The 20,631-nt window shown below is 33.4% G+C and overlaps 1 protein-coding gene across 1 annotated transcript; it reads right to left on the reverse strand.

Moving 5' to 3' along the window:
• Positions 1 to 10,710: 10,710 nt before the first annotated feature.
• Positions 10,711 to 11,877, reverse strand: LOC131848792 (uncharacterized). Its single transcript, XM_059198728.1, has one exon. The coding sequence runs from the start codon at positions 11,875 to 11,877 to the stop codon at positions 10,711 to 10,713; it is 1,167 nt and encodes a 388-aa protein (XP_059054711.1).
• Between the last annotated feature and the right edge of the window lie 8,754 nt (positions 11,878 to 20,631).

Consider the following 20,631-nt stretch of genomic DNA (forward strand, 5'->3'; position numbering starts at 1 on the left):
ATTTATATGTATGTTAGTCTATAAGGTATTTGTAATATGGGCCTAGTTTTGATTCTCTTTACGTATGTAAACACTTTCTAATAGTATATAATCTTATATATAAAATTCTCGTGTCACAGTTTTCGTTCCCATACTCCTCCGAAACGGCTTGACCGATTCTCATGAAATTTTGTGAGCGTATTGAGTAGGTCTGAGAATCGGCCAACATCTAATTTTCATCCCCCCAAATGTTAGGGGTCGTCCACCCTAATTTTTTATTTTATTTTAAGGCAAAACAACGTTGCCGTGACAGCTAGTGTATATATAATATAATCTTCATTTTTACAAGCTATTGTTATTATTTAACACAATCATAATGAAATAAGTTTCAAACGCCAACATGTTGCAATTATTTTGATATGAAATCAAAATTTTTATTATAAATTAAAATTAAAATAAATGTTAATTAATTTTATAATCTTAAAAATTATGAATAACTTTCCATAAAATATTATGTTGGCTTTCTTTTACCGTATCTTTATTACATTTATTTATTAAAAATAGCGAAACTTTATTAATAATTATTGTCTTGTATAACATAATGGAGCTTCTAATGAAACCCAGATTTATATATTTAAGTATTTTAATTTCGACAACGTTTTACAAATTAGGCAAGTACAAAAGAAGTGAACTCAATAATTGACGAACGTCTATATAAGAAAAAAAAATAAAAATTATGCAGGTATACAAGAAACAAGTGCATGTGCAATGCGACTATATAATGCATCTTCTTGGTGCTATTAAAATATATCAGGCGCTTTAGGCCTGAACAATTATATTTATTCTATGAGCGTATGTTAATAAATGCTCCCTCTTGACTATTCTGTTACTCTGAGACAGTTCAATGGCTAATGTGTATCTATTTATCAAAACCATTAATCTAAAAAGGAATTGAAATTTTTCCCGTGTTAGCAATTCTATTTGACTAGTGTATATATAGTATAATCTTCATTTTGACAAGCTTTTGACCATTTTTTTCATTATTTGAACAATCATTCAGTTTAATGAGAAAGAGATCCTGTTGAGAAACCCTTTTGATATTAATATATTTTAGAACTTTTCTTGTATTCTGTAATAAAATGTATAAAAATAAAATTATGTATTATATCACTTCACTGTCTACCATCTTACCATTAAATACATTTTTCCAGTCATAAATAGTTTTACTACATATTTCTACAACAGATCCTGAAAACAGTAAAATTCTGTAATTAATAATAATCTCGGGACAATTCACACAGCGCCATCTAGTCCCAAGTTAAGCTAGCTAAAGCTTGTGTTACAGGTACTAGATAACTAATACAAGTACATAGATAAAATAAAAAAAAAATAAAAAAAAAATATTTTTTATAATTAAAAAGATAATTTTTTTTTCGTAAATACATACATATTACACATATAAAACACCCAGACCGATACAAACAATCCTACTCATGAATACAAATGTTTGTGCCGTGCGAGGAATCTAACCCGCGACCATCGGACGTAAAGCGGTGCGCTACACCGCTAGATCACCGAGGTCGTCAAATTGAACGTTAAGTGATATTTTGGATACTTTATTATTTATTTTATGTACAGTACTGATGCTACAATAATTATGTCATGAACTCGCTGTTATTATCCATGGATCTTTGGCTATTGTCACTGAACCGCGTGGAGGTCAATCTTTACATTGTATATATATACGTATCTTAATGATATTATAAATGCGAAAATTTGTGAGTATGGATGGATATTTGTTTCTCTGTCACACAAAAACTACTGAACGGATTTTATTAAAACTTTACAGTAATATAGCAACTTCATCATTATAGCATATAGGCCATAATTTAAAAACTTATAATCTAAATAAATCTCGCGTTAATTTATCCCCTTAGGGGTGGAATTTATCAAAATCCTTTCTTAGTGGATGCCTACGTCATAGTAACTTTATGCATGCAAAGTCTCAGCCCGATCGGTTTAAAATTTACAAAGTTTCATACAAACTTTCATCCCCTATTTTATCCCCTTGTGGGTAGAATTTATCCAAATCCTTTCTTAGCGGATGCCTACGTCATAACATCTACCTGCATGCCAAAAATTTCAGCCCGATCCGTCCTGTGGTTTGGGCTGTGCGTTGATAGATCACTATGTTAGTCACCTTTGAGTTATATATATTTAGATGTCTGGTCTGGATTTTAATTCTGTATAAAAAAATACTAAAAAATATAGATTCCAACTGATTGACCCGATAGTATTTTAAAATGCAAGTCTACACTGGAGTGTACGTACAGTTGCCAAGGAGAGTAAGGAACCGAGCCAAATTGTGTAAAGTCGATGCGGACGAGGGACATGTATGTGAACAGTTTGGCTGTCTGTGTATCTTGATCTAGTTATACTTAAAACATTGCTGTACAAGTGTATCGCAGTCTAGTAACATCACAGATAAAAAATATTAAAGAGCAATATTTACTGCGAAATATAGTTTAGAATGTTACATTACAAAACTTTGCATGTTCATTTATGTTACTGACTTACTGTCTGGTGATAGAAATATCATAACAGATAACAGCCTTATATATTTTATCTAATTAGATGTTATTTTGCAGAAATCCATATCATTACTTACTTACTAATATTATAAACGTGAAAATACCGATGTTTTTTATGCTTTCACGCAAAACCTACTGAACCGATCATCATGAAATTATGTACACATATTCTTGTAGGTATCCGAATGAACATAGGATACTTTTTACTTAAAAATGAACTCCGATACTTATTTAATGAATTACATTATATATATTGAACATAGAAAACACCCAGCCGATGCAAACAACATGATTATAAATGTTTGTGCCGTGCGAGGAATCGAACCTGCGACCATCGGAAGTAAGGCGCTGTGCTATACCTCTAGACCAACGAGGCCGTCAAAAATATTTATGTTTCTTCTGGTGCTGACTGTATAGAGGAGCAGCGAGGGTCCCGTATGACTAATGTGGCCATGTTTTCTTCGACTCAAAACGGGACATCTGTATTAATATTAATAATAATAATAATATCTCAGGACAATTCACACAGCGTCATCTAGTCCCAAGCTAAGCAGAGCTTGTGTTATGGGTACTAGACAACTGATATAAATACATGGATACATAGAAAACACCCAGACCGATTCAAACAATCATACTCATGAATACAAATGTTTGTACCGTGCGAGGAATCGAACCCACCTCCATCGGATAGTAAAGCGGTGTGCTAAACAACTAGACCACCGAGGCTGTCAAACTTAATGATAGTCAATGAAAAAAACTCATATTTATTCAGAAAAAGTTAGCTTAAAAGTTATAAAATAAAAAATATGGCTGTTGAATATAATTAAACATTTTGTTTAGTCATATATATATATCTATTTATATCTGATAAAAATAAAATGTTTAGTATTATTTATAGAATAGAATAGAAAGAATAGAAAATTATTTATTCAAATAAACTTAATTTAAACACTTTTGAATAGGCAACAATTTTTTTTTAAATCTACCGCTCATTCGGAATGCTGTCTCATCACAAGAAGAACAAGCAAGATATAAAATAAGCGCATCGTCCTTCCTAATACGCACTGCCAAAGAGTGGAACAAACTTCCAGCCTTCGTGTTCCCGGAGAAACAACCCCGGATTCTTCAGGCTATGGTGAATAGATATCTTCTGGGTAAGCGTGCTACATCCTAGGTCTTGCCATCATTTACAATCAGAAAAAAAAAACTAAATATAAATCAAAATGCCATACTGAAAGAAATCTAAATATTGAGCAGGAAGTCTTTTACTAATCGTTTAAAATGAATGGACTTTGCAGTTCTGATAGATACAGGTAACGAGTTCCAGTAAAGGATATATATTTACAAACAAATTTGTTTTTTTAAGAAGATTTCAAATAAGATCTAAGATAAGATCTCTAGGCATGTTTTTTTATAATCACCTTAATTACCAACAACCCGCGCGTCTACTCAACATTTCGCACGGTTACCGAAAACGGGACAATTTTCCGTCCCAGAGTTCATTTCGGGACACCGGGACTCATATTTATAAAAGGGACTGTCCCGTTCAAAACGGGGCGTCTGGTCACATTAGGTATGACCCCACTTACACCGGCACCTGAGACCTGATTAATGATAACGCCCACCTCTGTCTGTTTTGGGGGGAAGGGTTGACCTCCACGCGGTTCCTCCTGGAAACCATCGCGATAAATTTCTGGTGAATTTGTCACGGTGGGCTGACTGACCTGACTTCATGTTCATCTTATCATCCTCCACTGGTGCCCCGCCAGCGTAAACCGTTAGCGCAGGCGGTACACCATTCCATTATCATCCATAAAAAAACCTCTGTCTATTTGTTACTCGGATAACGTAGTTTTAAATTGCCTACATTCATACCAGCCTATGAATACGATTCCATTTATGTTTAGAAGAATTAAATATCATTAGACAGTATAAAACAACAAGACGCAGCGTGGGAAAGCCTCCAGCAAGGTGGACCGACGACCTGGTCAAGATCGCTGGAAGGCATTGGATACGAGCAGCGCAGGACCGATCGTCGTGGAGATCTTTGGGGGAGGCCTATGTCCAGCAGTGGACGTCTTCCGGGCTACGATGATGATGATGATGATGTATAAAACAAAGTTGCTGTCATTGTCTGTCCCTATGTATGCTTAAATCTTTAAAACTACGCAACGGATTTTGATGCGGTTTTTTTAATACATAGAGTGATTCTAGAGGATGGTTTATATATATAGCAGGCATTTTACAGGTTTCGACTTAGTTCAGACTCCAGACTCTCACAAGGAATGGCTTGTAAGATGAAATACATACTTTTGTTACTTTGTCAATATTGTAAGTTTCCTTGTGAGCAGTAAATAAAGATTATTATTATTATTATTATTATTATATTAAGAAGCTCCGTAACCGTAACAGAAATTATCGGATATCCGATATAGAAAAATATTCGTAACTGTAACTGAATCCGAAATAAAAGTCGGATAATATCGGATAGGGGCGGAGCCTAATTGAGACACGTTATGTAACCATTTTATTAGCTATTTGTAATTTACTTTTGAAATTCCTTAAAAAAATTATATCCGTAACCTAAATTAACGGATAATCCGAAATAATATCATATCCGATTCCGTATCCGTATCCGGTATAGAAATAGAAATAGAAATAATTTTTATTCAAATAAACTCATTACAAGCACTTTTGAATAGTCATATATTGATTCTACCACTCATTCAGTATGCAGATTCATCACAAGAAGAATGAGCAAGAAACTTTTCTGTTGCTCTTTTTAATAGATGTTTTTTTATATAAATAATTACAGTATAACAAGTAAGAGGCATGCGATAATCAACATAGAAATCGCTACGCACTCATTATTAGTGTATAATTATTATAGATTTAAGTTTTTCTATAAAAACATTTTTCGTTATTATTCAATTTTATAGTAAGCTTTTTTGCAAAGGAAGTGTTTTATTTGACACTTAAATCTTTTTTCTGGTAAATTTATAAAAGACTCTGGTATTTATTGTAAAACGTTACGCAATTTCCATAAAACGAATTACTAACATTAGCCAAACGACGTTTAGGTAAAATCAGTTTGTTATTGTTACGTAAGCTTTTATTAGTGCAATCACTAACTCTTTTGAAACTGTCTATATTCTTCCTGGCATGCATGATATTTTCATAAATATATTGAGAAGCAACGGTGAGGATTTGATTCCTTAAAGCACTCTTGTAAAGACTCCCTGGTACCCATACTATAAGTGAAGCGAATGGCTCTCTTTAACTACTTTCGATATAGGAAATAACAATCCTATATCCAAAACCTACTCGTATCCGAAATTTCATATCCATAACATCCTTGATATATAGTACATATACACCCGGCCGAAGCCAGGGCGAGTAGATCTAGCTTATAATAAAATAATAATATTCTAGAACTATTTTCACATCAGCATACAGTTCTAAACTAAGCAGATCTGGTGTAATATTATAAATACGAAACTTTGTGAACTATATATGTGGAAATGGATAATGGAAGTTTGTTACGCTTTAACACAAAAACTACTGAATGTATTTTGATGAAACTTTACAGTAGTTTTACCTAAGTGCCGTTTGACGGAACTCAGTAATTCGTTTTATGGAAATTGCGTAAGGTTTTACAATAAACTCCCAGAGTCTGTAGTCAATTTGCCAGAAAAAAAAATCAAATGTGTCATAAAATATGTTTTATATAAAAAAGCTTATTATAAAATTGAAGAATTTATAAATGATAATAATGTATTTGTAGATAATATCTAACTTAAATTCATAGCGCTGACAATGTTATCTCATTGAACAGAGATTAAGTGCGTAGCGGTTTCTATGTTGATTGTCGCATGCCTAATCCTTGTTTTTAATTAAATATAAGTAAATCAATATTTATTTAAAAGAGCAACACACAAGTTTCATGCTTATTCTTCTTGTGATGAATCTGCATTCCGAATAAGCGGTAGAATAAAAACTAAAAAAACTTGACTAGTCAAAAGTGCTTACATATATGACTATACATGTCATGTGAGTGAAATCGCGAATTATATATTTTGGTTTTGACATCCTTTTGAGGTAGACAACTTCAGTATTATGTTATATGTTATGCCATTTTATTATACGATGGGATATAGTGCGTAACAAAAACATATTTTCCCTGGATAATGTAATAGTGCACTCACCTGCACTAACGGATTACGCTGGCGGGGCACCAGTGGAGGATGATAAGATCATGAGGTCAGGTCAGTTAGCACGTGTCAAATTCACCAGAAATTTATCGCGATATAAAGTAAATAAACTGACTTAAAAAAAGTAATTCAATTGAGTTTCTTGTCAGTTCTTCTTAATTGGATGTATACACCGAACTGAACGGTAGGGAAAAAAATATAATGTAAAAAAAGGATATGTTGGAATTACCCTTAAATAAATTCAAAACATCTGTTAAATCATATTTACTGAGCAAAGCCTATTACTCACTAAACGATTACTTGAATGACGAGTGTGCATGGCAATTAATGATCAAACGAACTTGCAAAGTGAAGTTCGATCATAATTATGCGAACAGCTTCATTCGACGCGATTTATGTTAACAAATTGTAGCAACACCTCCAGCTGTTAGCCTTGCACGGTATTTAGAAAAAAAATAAATAAAAAAAAAAAAAAAATATATATTTGAGGGTACTTCTCCCCTCCTCTAGTCTACCTCTGGGCGAGCGCTGTGAACATTATTCATTGGTTTAAAGAAAATATATATAATGTAATAATTTGCAATGATTATCAAGGTTTCAAATAGACAGTAATATAATATTATATTAGTATTTAAAAAATAATATGTATATAGTTGGCTTAATAGAGTTTAATAACTTTTATTTTTATATATATTAGGGAGGGTCAGTTAATCAGGATTTTATTAAAATATAATGAACTATATTTATAAATTTCAGATAAAATAAATATTATGAAAAACAAAAATTTTAAGCAGGGTGGGATCCCCTAAATCGCGTCGAATGAAGCTGTTCGCATAATTATGATCGAACTTCACTTTGCAAGTTCGTTTGATCATTAATTATGCTTTACAGCTTCATTCTTAGCGATTTATGTTAACAAATTGTAGATGTTTAGAGTAAAAATAAAAGTATAATTTCATTATCACCTTAATTAATTCCATTTTATTATTTAACATACCCATAAAACAAAAATAGTATATTAATACATCATTCAAAATACATAAGAAAAAATAATAAACAAAATCAAAAAACTTTTTAATAGTTTACAAATAATTAAAGACAACGATTATATATTATTAGATAGAATCGATTGACTAAATGAATTCTGACTGTTAATTATTTCTTTATTATAATATTTTGCAAAAACTTGCGATGTTTCACTCCAACCTGCAGTCTTTCTTATAACATCAATATTAACACCTAGTCTCTTTGCCGAGGATGTGGACGCATGGCGAGTGCTGTGGCCACTGAATATCGATGTATCCACACCACTTTCACTTAAAACTACCTTCAGCCATTTGCTTAGTGTTTGGCTAGATACCGTATGGTGCGGTTTTTTAAAACTAACAAATAAATTATCCTGCCTACTGGTACGTAGTGATACTGTAGTATTTATGTATGCTAATAGACAAGCGGCTGGACAAATTCGTGGATTTGGTGTGAAGAAAGGAATTCTCAAAATGGGTTGATTTGAGTTGTGTCTTGATGTTTTTATTAAATCTGGTACTTTAATAATAATCTCTTTATCTTTATTTATAATGTTAGAAATCTTAATTAGAGATAGAGTCTGAACCCGATGTGCCGATACCAATGCTAATAACATAACAGTCTTTTTTGAAAGTATTTCTAAACTTAAATCATTATTTGGCCAAAATTGTGCAAGATAATTTAATACTATATTTGGATCCCAAACTAAATCATACTTAGGTTGAGGTGGTCGCAGCCTGTAAACTCCCTTCATAAATCTCTTCAGTCGGTCATCGTCAAGGCTGCCAGTCATTAACAGCGATATAGCTGACTTATGTGCATTGAGAGTGCCATATTTTGCTCCCTGATTATATAACTCGCTCAGGTAGTCTATAACTGCAGGTATATATAAGGAAGTAAAATCGCAGTGATTCCTTTCACAATAATTAATCCAGGTTTTAATACAGCCATCATACTGTTTGTATGTATTATCCGCCAGAGAAGCCAGCATAATATCGACAGATCTTGCTGAAAGGTGCCTGTTTAGTAATGTTTGGCGGATAATTTCACGGCAACTAGAGCTAGCGTCTTGTGTAGTTTGTGGTACACCCTGAAAGGAGATTTCAGTAAATATTTATCTGGTAAAAATTTAATTATTTCCGAAGCTCTTATTTTATGGATTAACGGATACCAGGGTTGAGTCGGCCAATCGGGGACTACTACTATACCCTCGGCCTTATCTTGAATAATTTTTTGCAATAACTTTAGTATCAAACAAAATGGTGGAAAAGCGTAAAAATCTAATTTAGACCATGAAACGGTAAAGGCGTCTACTGCAAATGCACCCGGTTCTGGTTTCCAGGATACAAAGAGTGGACATTTTGTATTACTCCTACTTGCAAATAAATCTATATTGGGTACACCGAAATTCTCAATTATTTCTTGAAAGGCATAATCTGCTAGTTGCCATTCTGTATCTTGAAATGTCTTTCTTGATAACATATCGGCTTCTATGTTATCCTTAGTATTTATATATGATGCAAATACAAATAATTTTCGTTTTTCACACCATTGCCATAATTGACGTGTAATATTCTGTAAATGTGGGTATTGTATGCTTCCCATTTTATTAATACAAGCTATTGCAGTGGTATTGTCAATACGAAGAAGGATTTCGACATTAGTAAGAGATTTTGCAAAAATCTGTAATGCGAAAAAAACAGCTTTTAGTTCCAATAAATTAATGTGTAAAATCATTTCTTCGTCCTTCCAATAACCTGATGCTTTATTATCATTACAATATGCCCCCCATCCACTACGAGAGGCGTCTGAAAAAATCTCTAATTTATAAATATGGGTCCTAAAATTAGCACAATTGTTATGTATATGATTAATCCACCAATAAATATCTCCATGTAATTTTTCCGGTATTATAACCGTCTGTTCATAAGATGAGTCATTTAGTAAACATAAAAATTTAAAGCGTTCTAATTGTTTTGTGTATAACCATGAATAGTCTATAGCCGGGCAGGCCGATATCAAAACACCAATTAATTTAGCAAACTCTCGTAGTTTACACTGCTTAATCTTTATAAATTTATTAAGTAGAATGTAAATCTTTTGTCTTTTATCCTCCGGTAGTTTTAATTTCATGTTTACAGAGTCAAATATGAAACCCAAAAATTTACATTCAGTTGAGGGTACTAAACAACTTTTATCATAATTAATTAAAAACCCCAAGTTTTGCAAAACATTTTTTATGAATAATATATTACGTTCACATTCTGTATATGTAGACCCGAAACACAATATGTCATCTAAATATATTACTGTCATTATATTATGTAATCTGATGTATTCCATTACTGGTTTTAATAATTTTGTGAAAACAAAAGGTGCAGTCGATAAACCAAACGGTAGGCAATTAAATTTGTAAAGAATACCGTCAAATTTGAATTTTAAAAATTTTTTATCATCTTTGTGCATAGGTAACAAAAAATATGCATTTTTTAAATCTATAGACGCCATAAAATAATTTGGATATAATAATTTTGACGCCGTGCGGTAATCCTCTAATTTAAAGTGGTCAGTTTTTATGAACTTATTAAGGCACTTTAAATTTAGAATAAATCTTTTATCTCCATTCAATTTAGGTACTACGAATATACTAGAAATAAATTCTCCATTCTCATATTTACATTCTGAGATAGCTCCAATGTTTAGTAGTTTATTAATACATATTTTTAAATGGTGTTCGTCCTTAGGCGAGTGAAAAAAAACTACTGAAGCTCCGTTGCTTACAGGAGTACAGGTAAAAGGAATTTTATATCCAGATAACCAAGACAGTATTAGTGGATCGTCAGTGATAGACTCCCATTGTTGAGAGTAATGAGTCAGGCGTCCTGCGTAAGTTACCTGTGTATTCAACGACGTTGGCGAGCTCGGAGACTGGTGCGCGTGTTGGGCGAGCTGCGGCGTTCGGAGCGACCGCGGTAACTGCTCGATGCCGGTGTCGCCGTGGCTGAGGCTGTCCGAGTTTGTGGCCGAGGCCTGCCCGTATCGGCTGGAACAAACTTCCGATACGGGCCCCTCTGGTTTAAATTCTTGTTTATATATCCACCTGGTCCATTTTTAATAAAATTGCTTTTATTAAATGGTCTTTGAATTGGTTTCAAGATATCACCTGATCTTTTTATATTCTGAGCAGTCTTCAATCTTTCCGTTAAGTTATCTCCAAACAATAGTTTAGTGGGGGTAGTATCAATAATAGAATTTTTCATTTGAATATTTATTGAGTTTATGATTAATGAGCGACGGGTGCGCGTTTCGTTATAAAATGTGTCACATAACAAACGACAGGCGTCACTGAATGGTCTCAATACGGTTTGTGGTACCATTATTGTTTTGTCTGTTATTAGTATATCCATAGATTTACTAAGCGCCGATATGGCAATACTAATTTGCTTCTGCCGTTGTAACAAAGAGTAATCTCGTTTCACCATTAGTTCCGGTAAAGCAGCTTTTACTTCGGCATTCAACGATGGCGGTATAAGGTTTTCCAGATTATTAGGTAGATGATAATTACTTAGCATCTTTTTCTTAGTCTCTTCATTAAGACCTTTACACAGAACATCTTGCCATCTTAAGGCAAGGTCTTTGTGTACAGGTGGCCCCAGCTCAGGGTCGTTTTGTGGAGTATCACCCAGTAGTGCCAATATGGATTCATCTAGCTCATTATCTTCAGTGTTTGGAACTACGGCAGACGGCGCAGCAATATCGGAGTTAGGGTCGGCAGCGATTGCCGTATGCATATTCAGCGAAGGCTGGTCCTCTAGAGGTGACTTAATAAGGTCAATATGACCTGGCGCGTCAGTACACGCGGGCGTTGCTGTAGGCACGATTGGACTTGTGACGGTTTCGGTACATACCGGAACCGTCTCATCCATACTAATATGTGAGACGCTGTCGGCGTTATTTGAACTTGAAGAGAGACGCATAACACGTCGTCTACGAACAAGTTTCTTTTCCAACTTCTTAATTTTCTTCATAATCTCGTCGTCTGTTTTCTTCAACTTCCTTTTTCTTCCCATAGCGACGCGGTAGTTTATTAAAAAATAATGTAATTAAATATTATATACTGTAGACTTATTTAAGACGTGCGAAGGCTTGAGCACGGAAATGTTGAATGAATAATGTTCACAGCGCTCGCCCAGAGGTAGACTAGAGGAGGGGAGAAGTACCCTCAAATATATATATTTTTTTTTATTTATTTTTTTTTTTTCTAAATACCGTGCAAGGCTAACAGCTGGAGGTGTTGCTACAATTTGTTAACATAAATCGCTAAGAATGAAGCTGTAAAGCATAATAGTTGTTCATGCACTGAATTTTCATTTAATGTTAGACAGGTGTCTAACCTATATAAAAATACATTGTAAATAAACTGGCTTTAAAAAAAAAAGTAATTCAAATGAGTTTCTTGTCAGTTCTTCTCAATTGGATCTATATACAGAACTGGACGGTAGGGAAAAAAAATATAATGTGAAAACTTGACGTTAATAAGCGGCTAAAAGATCATACATGAATAAATGATTTTTTAATTTTAATTTTAATTTTAATTTGATAGTTTCCAGGGGGAACCGCGTGAAGGTCAACCTGGCATGGTACATTGCTCGCGTACCCTATCCCCCCAAAGATACTAACGTGTTCAACACAAGCGAACAACTTAATTAAATTAACCCGCTCGGCAGGTGGCGATTAAACGAGATATACCGTCGTATCAAAGCTTAGTTTGATGTGATGACAACCCGCAGGGTGCCCGATATGAAGCTTGTACTGTCAACACACCCCAAACTTTGAGTTTACCGTATTTACTTACCATAAACTAGAAGTACCTATACGTTATTTGCTATAAGTAGTGCTCGCTGGAGGAATATTGCAGAGGTTAATTTGTTTTAAATTGAATAAAAACAATATTTTGAATGTATTGTACGTTGATTTTAGTAATGACGCCACGGAATGTTTGAGGAGTGCAAAATCTAAATATAGTATGTAACTCAAAGGTGACTGACATAGTGATCTATCAATATATAAAACTTTCATCAATTTTAAACCGATCGGGCTGCGACTTTGCATGGATAAAGCTACTATGACGTAGGCAACCCTTAAGAAAGGATTTTGATAAATTCCACCTCTAAAGGGATAAATTAACGCGAGTGAAATTCCACGCGGACGAAGTCGCGGGTACAGCTAGTATACAATAAGTGTACTATAATAAATTAACAGTACCTGGACGCTGTTTAAACAGTGTAGCAATTTCGTAGATGACTTTCTATATTTTTTTTTTACGATGATAATGTAATGGTGCACCCGCCTGCGCTAACGGTTTACGCTGGCGGGGCACCAGTGGAGGATGATAAGATGAATATGAGGTCAGGTCAGTAAGCCCATCGTGACAAGTATGCTATAGAGACTATTTCAGATATATCTAATTCAGTTCAGACAGAAACTAACTTTTTTAACTTTAAGAAACCAATAAAATTCGCTTAAATAAATTTAGAAAAATGGTAATTCAATTGAGTTTTTTGCCAGTTCTTCTCAATTGGATATATATACCGAACTGGACGGTAGGGAAAAAAATAAAATAAAATTATAATGTAACAACTTGACCTTCATAAGACCTTCTAAATTGTCCTACACGAATAAATGATTTTAAAATTTGAATTAGAATTAGAATTCAAATTCATTGAATTTAAATTTGATTTTGAGTTTGAGTTTGAGTTTGAGTTTGAGTTTGAGTTTGAGTTTGAGTTTGAGTTTGAGTTTGAGTTTGAGTTTGAGTTTGAGTTTGAGTTTGAGTTTGAGTTTGAGTTTGAGTTTGAGTTTGAGTTTGAGTTTGAGTTTGAGTTTGAGTTTGAGTTTGAGTTTGAGTTTGAGTTTGAGTTTGAGTTTGAGTTTGAGTTTGAGTTTGAGTTTGAGTTTGAGTTTGAGTTTGAGTTTGAGTTTGAGTTTGAGTTTGAGTTTGAGTTTGAGTTTGAGTTTGAGTTTGAGTTTGAGTTTGAGTTTGAGTTTGAGTTTGAGTTTGAGTTTGAGTTTGAGTTTGAGTTTGAGTTTGAGTTTGAGTTTGAGTTTGAGTTTGAGTTTGAGTTTGAGTTTGAGTTTGAGTTTGAGTTTGAGTTTGAGTTTGAGTTTGTGTTTGAGTTTGAGTTTGAATTTGAATTTGAATTTGATAAACTAACCTCTTTATTCGACACTTTATTTTATTTAAGTAATTTAATCAATACCTTAATCTCAAAGGGCGGGAGGTAATCATTTTGTGTACAAGATATTTTCAATTTAATAAACCAGTTGAGCATAAATAATATTACTTACAAGTACTATTAAATTACACTTATACATTCTTGGATTTATCATTAACTTTGTTAATGATATATTTATCAAAGAACGCAATTTCAAAGAGACGATCCATAGTAAAGTGAATGCCTTTAACGGAATGAGAAGTTATTCATTATGTTTATCACTTACTATAAATTATTTAAGAGACTGAACATTTTTAAACTTATTATCTAAATATATATAACTCAAAAGTGACTGACATAGTGATCTATCAACGCACAGCCCAAACCACTGGACGGATCGGGCTGAAATTTGGCATGCAGGTAGATGTTATGACATAGGCATCCGCTAAGAAAGGATTCTGATTAATTCTACCCCCAAGGGGATAAAATAAGGGATGAGAGTTTGTATGAAACTTTGTCAATTTTAAACCAATCGGGCTGCGATTTTGCATGCATAAAGCTACTATGACGTAGGCATCCCCTAAGAAATGAATTTGATAAATTCCACCCTTAAGGTAAAAATTAACGCGAGCGAAGCCGCGGACAAAAGCTAGTTAATATTATAAACGAGAAAGTTTGTGAGTAAGGATGGATTGTTACTCTTTCATGCAAAAACTACTGTATGGATTCTGATCAAATTTACAGTAACATAGCTTGTACATCGGAATAACATATATATTCGCAGGCACACTTACTTACAAACAAACTTACAAATTGTGAGGGGGTCGTATGGCCACGGGCCAGTAGGCCATACTACATCTCACTATTAATATTCATAAGTTTATTTTAGTTATATATTATAACTGTATATATCATAAAACAATATATTATTTTTTCAGTTATTAAATTCTTCAATAACGTAGGTAGTTGTTTATTTGTTTTTCATCTATGATCTCTTACCATGACTATAGTCGCGGGTTCAATTCCTCGGACGGTACAAACATTTGTATTCGAGACTATGATTATATTATAATAACTGTAAATGGTACTACTTACTTGTTCACTACTTGACTATGAAGACCTAAGTGTCCTCTCAAATGTATCCTCTCCCCAGTAGTCGCTATTGCCCCACCACCAATGTGACATGCCATGCCATAGACTAGCCGCAGGTTCAGGTATTCATTCTAGAAAGGTAGTCTGGAGAATATGGCGCTGCTATCTCCACAGCATAACTCAGTGGCGCCCTCTATCAACTTTCTTACGATAGCGGCAACAACCCACATTTTATTCCATTATTAAGGCAGTATAGCAAATCATGACATTTGTTTCTATCCGTCTGTATGTTTCCTATGCATATTATGTATATATTAAAAAAAAAAGTACCAGTAGTCTAGTACCCATAACATAAGCTGTAGGGAGGTCGGTTGCTACTACGTGGGCCGTAGGGTATATTAAGGTTTCTTAAGGGTCGGCAACGCGCATGTGACACCCCTGATGTTTCAGGCGTCCATAGGCTACGGTAACCGTTTACCATCAGATGGGCCGTATGCTTGTTTGCCACATACGTGGTATAAAAAAATCCTAGCCATCAGATATGTTGAAGCGAAAGCAATCATGCGATATATGGTAATAATGTCAAATATGTCACAAGCTGTACATAAGTATGATTGTTTGTCTGGCTGTACACTATGTACTCACAATTCAAACTCACCTCAAATGTAATCCCATTTGAGGTGAGTTTGTATTGTGGGTTATATTCATTAGGTGAATTGACCTGAAATATTATTATTGTTATTATTAAATTATAGTCATAAACCTCACCTGTTCCACAAACAATCCGATAAATAAAGCATAACATAATGTTTCCGTGTCTAAAGATAATTTTTGAGACATTTATAAAGAGTATAACAGCAGTTGTCGCCACTCGTGTTTGTCATAGTTTTTTCTGTTACAAATTTGACGAGTCACGCTATACTTTTCATGGAAAATTAGTATTATAACAGATAAAGTAATCTATCTATCTATACATCTATACATGTAATGATAATGATGATTAATAAAAAACACTCAGATCTATAGAAACATTTGTGCTTAAGAATACATGTATGTACCGTGCGAGGAATCGAACTCGCGACTCAACTGAAACACAGCGGTGTATAAATAAATAACCCTGGACAATTAACACAGCACCATCCAGTCCCATGGTAAGCAGAGCTTGTCTTATGGATACTAGACAACTGATATAAATACATAGATATATATTTTATAATACATTATATACATAGAAAACGTCCAGATCAATACAATCATATTCATGAATACACACGTATGCACCGTGCTAGGAATCGAATCCGCGACCATCGGACGTAAAGCGATGCTTAACCGCTAGATCACCGAGGCGTGGTAAGATCCAATAATTTTTCCTAATTGTACGTAAAAATATTATTAAAAATTTATTCGCAATCGTATTTGGTTATTTATACATATAAATAAAATTGGAGTGTGTGTTTATTATATTGATTATCCATGTTAGTATCCATGATTATAGTTGTTTGTATAGTTCTGGGTGTTAAAAAATGTATCCAATGATTCGAGCGTACATGTATTTTATATATAAGCCTTCCTATTGAATCACTCTATCTATTAAAAATGCCGCTTCAAAATCGGTTGTGTATAAAGATTTAAGCATACATAGGGACAGACGGCGACTTTGTTTTGATTTGAGATGTTTCCGACTTTCCAACCCTTCTTTCCTCTACATCTCCAACAGAAACATTGCCCTATGCATAATAATATAACCTCATAATAATAATAATAATCTCAGGACAATTCACACAGCGTCATCTAGACTCAAGTTAAGCTAGCTAAAGCTTGTGTTATGAGCACTTGCTGACTGATACAAATACATAGTTTTTTTTTCTAAATACATACATATTATACATAGAAAATACCCAGATCGATACAAACAATCATACTCATGAATACAAAAGTTTGTGCCATGCGAGGAATCGAACCCGCGACCATCGGTCGCAAAGCGGTGTGCTAGACCGCTAGACCACCGAGGTCGTCAATATAACCTCATATATTACAAAATGGAATAAAATGACTAAAAATCTCATACGTTCCATTGTTTTCAGATTCGACGGCGTGTTAGCGTGATGGAGCGATGTTTAAGTATCGGAAAATATCTCGCTCGAGACAGTGATTGAGTGATGCGTGGGTACTACGAAAAAGGCAATAAAGCACTGTCACGCAGGCGGATCTGGGAGCGTAATTCTGTATGTGACTTCATTAATTTAAATATTATTATGACTATAGCTAGCGGCGGCATATTATATACAAGCTGTGCCCGCGATTTCACAAGTGAAATTTATAACCTATCCGTATTTTGAAATATAAGCTATTGAAGCGAATGTATCTAATGTGTCTGATGATGATGATGCTGAGGGTTTTAATAAGGAAAATACGGAGATAAAATAAGATGCGACTAATATAAGTTTATATAATAGAAAGTAACAATAAGGAATATGTCAAAGAATATTAAGTAGTATATGTATGTATATTGTATGTATTGGTGTGTAAGTTTATTTATTTATGTTTATAAAATGTATGTTTATCTATAATTGTATAATAAATAGAGTGTTTAGTGCGCCTCCTATCTTCTCTCTTTATGTAAATACTCTCTGTTAATACCGGGTTGTCTGTAAGAGATTGCTGATAGCGATAAGACCGCCTTTTGTAAAACATTTACTTTTATTGTTTTGTACTTACTGTTCTATGTATATGTATGCGCAATAAAGAGTTATTATTATTTTTTTTTTTATATATATATTATATATCTCCCATTGATGGGGTAATAGACTGATCATTGCGGGTAAAAATCACTAAACAATGACAGTATAAATTATGAATGATGAGGATGGATAATTTTTAAGTGGAAGACAAAAATTTGCGGACTATTCTACAAGTGTTTAATATTACAGCTTTTTGGAGAAGGATGAAAGTAAGTGGGTGAAGTTGTAATATCTTGAGGCTAGTGTGTAGGGATGCTGGGATGACACCTGTGGACGAGATAATAATTGGGAGAGTTTTCACTGTTTCTACCTGCCATTGTATTTTTAGTTCTATTATTATTATTATTATTCTTTATTTTTTCTCAGCTATTGCTGGTTTTCTCCACACTTACGGGCCGAAACCAAGTAAGTGCAGAGTGTGTGTATGTGTGTGTGCGCCTGTATGTATGCGTGAGTGTGTGTGTACTTATTGTGTGCCTGGTGTTATATAATTTTAATTATTATTATTATTAATATTATTATAAAATTAAAAATAGTCTAAAAACTTATCAAGGTATTCGTTAGCTATGTTATTGTGAAGTTTATTAAAATTCGTTTAGTAGTTTTTGCGTGAAAGTGTAACAAACATCCATTCATACTCACTGGAATTGGTTGTAACTGGCTAATATAACAGCGATATATAATAGAAAGTAACAATAAGGAATATGTCAAAGAATATTATTAAAAAATTTAAAAATAGTCTAAAAACTTATCAAGAAATTCGCTACAGCTATGTTATTGTGAAGTTTATTAAAATTCGTTTAGTAGTTTTTGCGTGAAAGAGTAACAAACATCCATTCGTACTAACAGGAACTGTTGGAACTGGTAGTAACTCGATGAGAAGGGCTGAAGATCGTGCGCAGTGGCGTGCCTAGGGAGAGGGCTATGTCCAGCAGTGGACTGCAGTGGGCTGATTGTATACTCATAAACTTTCGCGTTTATTTATTCATGTAGGACATTTTAGCCGCTTATGAACGTCAAATTTTTTATATTATTTTTTTCCCTACCGTCCAGTTCAGTATATAGATCCAATTGAGAAGAACTGACAAGAAACTCAATTGAATTACTTTTACTTTTTTTTTATACTACGATGGTGGCAATCAAGCATACGGCCCATCTGATGGTAAATGGTTACCGTAACCTATGAACACCTGAAATACTAGGGGTATCTCGTCCGCGTTACCGATCCTTAAGAAACCTTAATATACCCTTCTAGAAACCGTTTACCCTTTTATTTAAAGCCAGTTTATTTACAGTATGTTTTAAAAGAAAACCTTGTGAAACTTGTAGTATTATTTTAGGTAATTATAGTTAAAAAGGAATAGACTATAACCACATTTGGTTTAAAAACAGTTTAGTAATAACCTGAAGATATCCTTCAAAATTTCTCGTTGAATTACTCAAATTAAATAAGTAACTTTTGTTAACCGTACATCATCATCTGCTTCTTCCTTATCCCATTTATTTGTGGTCGTCGTAATATGTTTTTCGCTTTCATTCATCTCTGTTCGCAGTCATCGCGTTTTTTACTTCCATTCTTACCATATCATCTTTCACACAGTCCATCCATCTCTTTTTCGGCCTTCCTCTGCCCTTATAACCATCCACATTCATATGTAACACCTTTCTTAAAATATTATCCTCGTTCCTACGCATTACATTAACCGTACAGCATCCCTATAATTCAATTACTGGAACGTTATTCGTAGGGTATTTGCCGGGATGATAAATGCTCAAGTTACTTGAATCACAACTGTATTAGAGAGTTAACAGTTATCAATTATAGCTCCAGTGCTAACTACCCTCATATTGAGTATGCTAATAAACCGTGCTGTCAGATTTAGTAGAGTTTGAATTATGATTGAAATTTATTAGCTACTAGCTGCATCCGCGTAGATGCGTGGAATTTAACTTTATTTGTCTAAAATAAAAGTAGCCTAAGTTACTCCTTATTACATCAGCTACCTGCAATAAAAGTCCTGTCAAAATCGGTCCAGCCATTTCAGAGATTAGCTGGAACAAACAAACCGACAGACAGACAGACAAAATTTTTAAAAAGTGGTTTTTTGCTATATTTATCGTATTTATATTCATATGCGTGTAGTAAAAAACGGTTATTTCAATATTACAAACAGACACTCCAATTTTATTTATATGTATAGATGTTCGAATATAACTCAATATAAGCAAGTACTTATCAATACATTGTATAAAATAAAGTCACTGTCGCTGTCTGTCCCTATGAAATGAAATGAAATGATTTTGAAATGAAATGATTTTATTTTGCGAGAAATGTGGTGTGCACAGATGTTATAAAGTACATATGGTTCCATACAATCCGTCTTATATGAAGACATGCAAAATTTTATATTAGTTATGCTTCTGTAAATAATTACACAATTCTGTCTTTCAGATAGCATATTACATTATTATATTATACAATTTTAAGAAATTATTATATCTATATTATTATTTAGTCATTATATGTCAATATTATTACTGTTATGTCATTACTATTATATTAATATAATCCAATTCTTAACTCATTTTACCATCAAAATTTAAAAATTCTTTTACTGTATAAAAACATCTCTCAATTAACCAGTTGCGTAATCTATTTTGAAAAATTTCAAAAGACATTTCTCTAATAGTTTGAGGTATTTTGTTGTAAATTTTTATACACTATTATTTATTTATCATTTATATGTATGCTTAAATCTTTAAAACTACGGAACCG

This window comes from Achroia grisella, unplaced genomic scaffold (assembly GCF_030625045.1).
Source record: "Achroia grisella isolate CSIRO2021 unplaced genomic scaffold, CSIRO_AGI_Agris_v1 utg592, whole genome shotgun sequence".
In the NCBI taxonomy this organism is placed as follows: domain Eukaryota; kingdom Metazoa; phylum Arthropoda; class Insecta; order Lepidoptera; family Pyralidae; genus Achroia; species Achroia grisella.

Bases quoted from the DNA above. Each gene is read 5' to 3' on its own strand.
- LOC131848792 (XM_059198728.1), bottom strand. From the start codon at position 11,877: ATGGGAAGAAAAAGGAAGTTGAAGAAAACAGACGACGAGATTATGAAG.